This window comes from Alligator sinensis, unplaced genomic scaffold (genome assembly GCF_000455745.1).
Source record: "Alligator sinensis unplaced genomic scaffold, ASM45574v1 scaffold625_1, whole genome shotgun sequence".
In the NCBI taxonomy this organism is placed as follows: domain Eukaryota; kingdom Metazoa; phylum Chordata; order Crocodylia; family Alligatoridae; genus Alligator; species Alligator sinensis.
In genome coordinates, this window is record NW_005842894.1 from 445,665 (window position 1) to 453,284 (window position 7,620).

A 7,620-nucleotide genomic window follows, 5' to 3' on the forward strand; every position below is an offset into this window, starting at 1 on the left:
TTGTGGGAAGCTGGAGTGAATGCTACGGTGCTAGTATTGAGTATTAATACTGTTACTCAACGCCTCTTTATTTCAGCTTATAGTCAAGCTCTGCAGTCTGTCATCTCCTCATGTGACACTTTGGATGGGAACTCAACCACAAGACTTGCAATCAACAGCTTTGCTGCTTTGCATGCACGTTCTTTGAAGAGTGCATGAAAGGGTGTACTGGAATCAGCTTTTTCTAAATGTCTAGTCACAGACTCTTTTTTAAGCAGATGGGTGGTCTGTGCACCATATCCTAGATGCTAGGAACAGAGTTGTCCCAAAGTGTTTACTCTTTTCTTTGTTTACTAGCCCTTATCTAAATGTATTTTAAGTCTGTTTCTACTAAATTCAAATTCAAATAAACTTGTATCTGTGTTTTTCTTTGGTGATCCATATAGAGTGAGCCATCCAAAAACCCAGAATTAGCTTTACTTACCAGTAATACAGAAATTAGACATAAGGTGAATATGAAGGTAGAAATGGATCAGTAGCATGTTCTTTTCCTGCTACCCCCTCCACCTGTTCCCCCACAAGCACTAAATAGAACTATTTCTGTTTGCCTGACTTCTGAATAAACCATTCCAAGTTCTAAGGCTCTGTGGGATTCTTTTGTACTTGCAGTCATTTATGCTTGTAAATTTGTAAAAAATGTCCATAATGGATGGGCCCTAGAGCATAGTCCTGATATGATGCATTTTTCCTTCCCTGTCCCACATTCTCAACAATCTATGTGCTATTCAAGTCTCTGTCTGGTAGTGGCCTGCCTCTGGTTTTCAAAAACATTAAACTGCTTAGAAAAGAGATTGTGCAAGTTTGTGCTCTTGAAGAAAAACATTTGGGGAGTGAGAAGGTGGCTATTTACAAATAAAAGAAACCACACAGTCCTGCATACTAGTAGTTCCACATTTTTTGTTTGGAATCATAGGAAAATCAGGCTGGAATGGACCTCAGGAGACCACCTAGTCCAGCCCTCTGCTTAAAGTGGAATCATCCCTGGCTGAACCATCCTAGCTAAGTGTCTGTCCAACCTGCTCTTGAAAATTTCCAGGGATGAAGATTCTACAGTTTCCCCAAGGAGACTGTTCCAGTGCTTGACTGCCTTGATAGTCAGAACATTCTTCCTGGTCTTCAACCTAAACTTCTGCTAGTTTGCTTCTAGTCCTTGCCCTTTCCATGACAAAGAAAAGTCTCCTTCCGTATTTTTTATAATAGTCCTTCAGGTATTTGAAGGCTATAATCAAATCCTCCTTCCAATTTCTTTTCTCCAAACTAAATAATTCTAGTTCATTCAACCTTTCCCCATAATGTGCTTTTGGATTTTTCGTTCTACTAGATCATGTCAGTAACGAGATTTCTGGACTGAGTTTGCTTTTGAGTCCTGTGTTTTCTCATTATGCCCTATGGAAGTTGCTCTGTCAAAGTAAGAATCTAGAATAGCCAGGACCTGCACTAAAAGATGTTTCCCAGCAGAGTTGTGGTCAGCTCCTTTTGACAGTGTACAATAAGTGTGCATCTCCTATACTTTCTCCAGCCCATTTCCCACCTCTACAGAACTGCATGTTAAATATGGCCATGGAGGTCAATATAATATGCAAATACTGTGTATTAAGTTTCATCCTTATGCTAATGGGAACTCTGCAGATGACACAAAATGCTGATTTCACTGTTCCTGATGCCTCGGTGTCCCAGGGTCAGAGATGATCAAGTCATATTGCACATTAGACCATTCAGTTCTGGGAATTCTGCTGTTCATTTCTTTTCACAGTAACTCCTAGGGCCAGATAGGTTTTAATTGTTCCATAACCAGAGTTAAACTGTCCATTGCAGAATCATGTGTTCCCCCAGATAAGCAGCTTGGAGAGGAGTTAGAGCCCATTCATCTTCTTGTATGGAAATACATGGGGCAGAAAGGAACTCTACCAGAGAGATCCATAAAGCTGACCTCTAGTCACTCTCTGTGATACCATTATAAAGCTATGGTGCCTTCAGAATCATCCACCACAGAGAAGATGCCTCGAGTGTGCTTTAGAAGTTCAGTGAGATTTAACTGTTTGGAGTGAAACTCTGGTTAGTTTTGTTCCTCCTCCTGCTCTCTTTCTCCCCTTCTATAATTTTCCATACCATTTATAGCACCCTAACATATTGGGCCAGGACAGAGGTTACAGTCAAGAATAAGGAAGTTCTTAGTAGTTTGCTTCCTTCTAAGCTTCATCCTACTCAAGATAAGTGCCTGGGGCCAAGCTCTGATGGCCTCCTCCACACTCATGCTTAGTTGCTAAAAAGCTCCTGGAAAGTGTTTCTCACTGTCAGAAGTCTGCATTTAATCTACTAATGAGAATGTAGTATTTTCCTAGAGCATCACAGTCACTCACATAGAAGGTGTTGTGAAACAGAGCCCCAGATCATGCTGGACAATAACATCCATATTTGCTAAAAGAGAAGAGCAGCCCAGAGTATGCTATGAAGGAAACAGTACCTCCCAGAAGGGGAATTGCATCAGCTGTCTGAGCTGACAGAGTTAATGTCAGAACTGACTCTATGTGAAGGAGGAGCAGTACACCTCCTTGGAGTCTGACATCAGCTCCAAAGAAAAACAGCTTGAAACCCTTTGGGTCAGGCTACTGGGAGGTGGGGGGTGAGAGAGACCTAACTGTAGGTGTATACTACAGACCACCAAACTAGGGGGAGGAACTTGATTTAGAGTTTGCCTGAGAACTGACAGAGGCTGTGCATGCACGGGACATGGTTGTCATTCAATTATCCAGACATCTCTTTGGAGAAACACTCAGCCAAGTCGGATCAGTTGCATTCCTTCCTGACCTGTTTCAAAGAGCTTTTTCTGACTCAGGAGGGGCACAGGCCAACCAGAGGTAACACTCTTCTAGACTTGGTCCTGACCAAATGAGATGACTTGGTGACCGATTTAAACATAGAGGACAGCAACCATGAAACCATTACGTTCTCTATCCATCACAAGGCAGACAAATTAGATAGCAGGCTTGAAGTTTTGGACTTCAAAACTGCAAATTTCAACAAGTTCAGGTCACTAATAGGGGAAGTGCTGCAAGACCAGGGTACTGCAGGACCAGGGACTGAAGGTGAAAGGAATACATAAAGAATGGTCATTCTTTAAGGACATGATCCTTGAAGCACAAACGAAGTCCATTCCCATGCGGAGGGAAGGTGGCAGAAGGGCTAGGAAGCCCTCTTGGCTAAACAGAGAAATCATGGTTCTCTTAAGAAAGAAGAAAGCGATGTACAGACAATGTAAGCTTGGGACAGGTCCCAAGGAGGACAACAATGGCCCGCACTGGTAGGAATCAGATTAGAAAAGCTAAGGCAGTGACTGAACTAAGATTAGCAACAGGAATCAAGGACAAGAAGAAGTACTTCTTTAGGTACGTAAGGAACAGGAGGAAAATAAATGGGAGCGTGGGGCCTCTGCTCAACAACTCAGGACAGCTCGTTACCAGCACTCAAAAGAAAGCAACTCCTGAATGACTACTTTGTTCAGTCTTTCACTGGGCCAAGGGGAAAATCATGCCAGATAGAGTACAGAATGAGCAGGGTAGAAATGACCACCTTCCTACTATTGCCGTAGAACTGGTGTGTGATCAGTTAAAAAAGTTACACATATATAAGTTAGCAGGACTGTATGAACTCCATCCAAGAGTGCTGAAGAAGCTGGTTGAAGTCATTGCGGAACCCCTGGCGAAGCTCTTCCAAAACTCGTGGCATTCTGGAGAGGTCCCTGAGGACTGGAAGTGGGCCAATGTGCCCATCTTCAAGAAGGGGAGAAGGGAGGATCTGGGCAACTATAGGCCAATTAGCCTAATTTCTGTCCCAGGGAAAATCCTGGAAAATTCATTAAGGAGTCTATGTGCGACATGCTTGCAGAAGGTAGGATTCTAAATGACAGCCAGCAAGGCTTCATCATGGGCAGGTCTTGTCTTACCAACCTCATCTCCTTTTATAATCAGGTAACTTGCCACCTGGATAAGAAAAAGGCTGACATTGTATATCTTGACTTCCAAAAAACCTTTTGATCTGGTATCCTATAATGTTCTCATGAGAAAATTGGAGGATTGTGGGCTTAACTGTGAGACAGTTAGGTGGGTAGGAAGCTGGTTGCGGGGTAGGACCCAGAGAGTTCTAATGAAGGGATCTGTGTCATCCTGGTGAGAAGTGGCCAATGGTGTCCCGCAGGGGTCAGTGCTTGGTCCAGTGCTATTCAATATCTTCATCAATGATTTGGATGTGGGGGTGAAGAGCTCACTGGCCAAGTTTGTGGAAGTTATGGGGAAACGTCATGCTTGAAGATAGGCTGCAGATACAGGCAGACCTAGACAGGCTGGTAAGTTGGGTGGATCGGAACCAGATGAAGTTCAACATCGAGAAATGTAAAGTGCTTCACCTGGGGATGAACAATCCCCTGCACACCTACAGGTTTGGCAATGCCAATCTGACCAGCACTACAAATGAAAGGGACCTGGGGGTAATAGATCACGGCTTGAGCGGGCAGTGCAATGCCATAGCCAGCAGGTCTAATAATACCCTGGCATGCATCAATTGATGCATCTCCAGAAAAACCAAGGACATGATTCTTCCACTCTGCTCAGCATTGGTGAGGCCGCAGCTCAAGTACTGCATCCAGTTCTGGGCGCTGCACTTTAACAAGAACGTGATAAAGCTTGAGAGAGTCCAGAAAAGGGCCACCTGTATGCTTAGAGACTTGCACAGCAAGCCATATGAGGAAAGGCTGAGGGACCTGGGACTCTTCATTCTGAAAAAGAGAAGGCTGAGAGGGGACTTAGTAGCAGCTTATCACTACATCAGGGAAATACATCAAGGGCTTGGTGAACAACTGTTCACCAGGGCACCCTTGGGAAAAACTAATAGTAATGGTCATAAACTCCTGGAAGACCATTTCAGGCTCAACATTAGGAAAAACGTCTTCACAGTTAGGGTGTCCAGACTGTGGAATAAGCTCCCTCCAGAGCTGATGCAATCACCTACCCTGGAAATCTTCAAGAGGAGACTGGATGGGCAACTTGTTGGAGTCACCTGACCCCAGTTGTCTTTCCTGCTTGGTGCAGGGGGCTGGATCCAATGATCTTCTGAGGTCCCTTCCAGCCTCACAATCTATGAATCTTTGATGATGGTCATAAGCTTGCAGGTCTAGAGACCTTCACAGAGAATGTGGTGGAGAGTTGCTAATTGCTGGAAATCAGCTCTTTCCTGGTTTAAGACTATGCCAAGTCAAAAGAGAAACTAATGGAATCTGTAGGATATGGCTATGAGTTATTTCCATGCTAATGCTATCATACGAGTGCAGAAATGCCCTGGTATAGGGCAATAAATTGGCTGTTTTGGACTCTTTCCATTACAGACTGGATTTATAATGATTATGCATCAGTGTTTTTGCTATTGCCTTTTATAATCCTCACACACAGGAAAGGTGAGTCATTTTAGCAGAGTGGAATGCACTTGGGTCAACTGGTAGCCCATGGCCTGCAGGCTCCTTGAGTGGCCATTGCTCTTTCCACTGCTGTTGCTGCTGTGGCAGCTGAGGTCTCTGCACTCGCCCTTCTTCCTCTGGATTCTGTTTACTGTCCTGCTCCTGAGGGTAGTGTGGCACTGCTGTTGGAGAGAGCCCAGGGGGGGCCATTTGCTCCACAAATGGCCAGAGGGTAGGTTGTGGCTGCCTGAGCTACCCATGTGATGAAGGGTGGGGGTAGGGCTGCATGTGTGGCTGAGGGAGGAGCCAGGCTGCTTGCATAGTGGGGGAAGCCAGATTCTGCATGCACAAGTGGAAGAGGGGCTGGACTGTCCACACAATGAGGAAGAGCTATGAGGGCTGCCTATGCTGCATGAACAGTGAGGGGTAGGGCCATTCTGTGCAGCCTGGGCCCTTTCAGCCTATGTGGCATGTGGTTTCTTCCCCTCCCTCAATATTTTATGGTGTGAGGTGAAGGGAGGACTGAGGAGTGGACATGGGCTTTGGTGTTCTGCCTGGCCAGCCATGTGGAGGTCTGTCTAGACCAGGGGTGGGCAAAGTCTGGTCCATGGGCCGGATTGGGCCCATGGCAGCCTCCATTTCCCAGCAGCTCCTGGCTGCTGCTGCAGGACTCAGCCCTGCTGCCTGGGCCCATCTCCTCACCCATCACCGGGGGTGAGACCTACACAAGCAGGACGTGCAGCTAGGTGGCTATGTAATTTCCAGGGTGGATGAAGGTCATCAAAGGCTGCCTATTGTCAGGAGGCAGGGGAAACTAATGGGCTTTATAATAATCATTTGCAATCATTTGTAACAGGGTTAAGGAAGAAATATAGACAAGCAGATATGGTAACTACCAACAGAAGTAAATGCCAGTAGGGGTTAGGAAAATAATAAATCAAAAGAGGTTAATTGAGAGGTTAATTACTCATAAGCTCAAAGGGTGGCCCACAAATAAAGAACTTTTGGGTAAGCTCATTAGTGTGTTATTGAGAAGCCAGCACTAGGTTAATGTAGCTTTCGATCTCCCTACATGGCTGCTTTCTTGATTTGTCATTAATTTACAACTCCTGATATTTGTGCCTGATATTCTTACAGTGTCAAAGAATATGGGAAGTCAAATGGAGCAACTGCACTGGGAGATACTCTAGGAGCCTGAAGAACTGTTACGAGAACTTATTTTGAGTCTATTGGTTTTGAGCACTGAAGTACAGAACAATGCTGAGTCCTTGATTTATCATACCATAAATAGATATCATGGTCAAGGCCTCCCTTCTACACAGTGGCAGATAACTTGTAACCACAGTTCAGAGGTTGTTTTGAACTTGGACAGCAGGTTTTTCATCACACATGCTTAGGTTTATCTCTTTCTCAACCCACTAATTTCCTCCTACGCCCTAACTAAGTCATCTTTAATCACTTTAATATCCATCAGTGCTATTTATTAATTGGTATCTCATGAGCAATTTGCGTCACAGCAAAATCAACAAAGCATCAATATAGGTCACAAAGCCAGATTTTTAAAGTGGTCAAAGATGCAAATAGGTGCGTGGTGGTAGTTTTCCAAAGTGCCTAATTTTCTAACTTCCATTGACTTCAATGGGAATTTGGCACATGGGCCTAGATCCGCAGTAGATCATAGGTGACTTACTGGTGCCTAGTTACTTCTGTAGACAGAGAAAAGCAAAACCCCAATTCAGTTGCTGTATAACCCTGGAGGTGCCTCAGTTTCCATCAGTAAAGTCCCTCAGGAAATGTCTGCTTTTGGGAGTACCCAGTACTATCTAAGTTTTGACAATTCTTAGTAGCTTGGTCCCTAGGCCACACTCAACCCCACTGTGATCCACAAATTACCTGTCCCTCTGCCTGTCTCTTGTCTGGGACCCAATGCAGCAGAGCACACCTAATGGAAAGAGTAATGATCATCCCAGTTCCCTTTACTTAATCGTTGTTAGAGCACACTCCTGGAAATGTGTTGGGCCAGTTCCTACTCCAATGATAATATGTGTTTAATTAAGCGTTCGCTGAAACCGGAAATAAAATTAGATTTCTCTCCCCCCTGCCCACCCCGCCCAGTAAGTGCTCTAATCACCAAA

At 44.7% G+C, this 7,620-nt stretch overlaps 1 protein-coding gene across 1 annotated transcript in view; it reads left to right on the forward strand.

Moving 5' to 3' along the window:
- The window catches only part of CCDC15 (coiled-coil domain containing 15), a 45,538-nt gene extending 44,902 nt beyond the window's left edge, over positions 1-636 (forward strand). Inside the window, 1 exon segment of the mRNA XM_025192124.1 lies at positions 77-636. Within this exon segment, the coding sequence (XP_025047909.1) occupies positions 77-198 (122 nt within the window). The 3' untranslated portion in view covers positions 199-636.
- Positions 637-7,620: the final 6,984 nt, after the last annotated feature.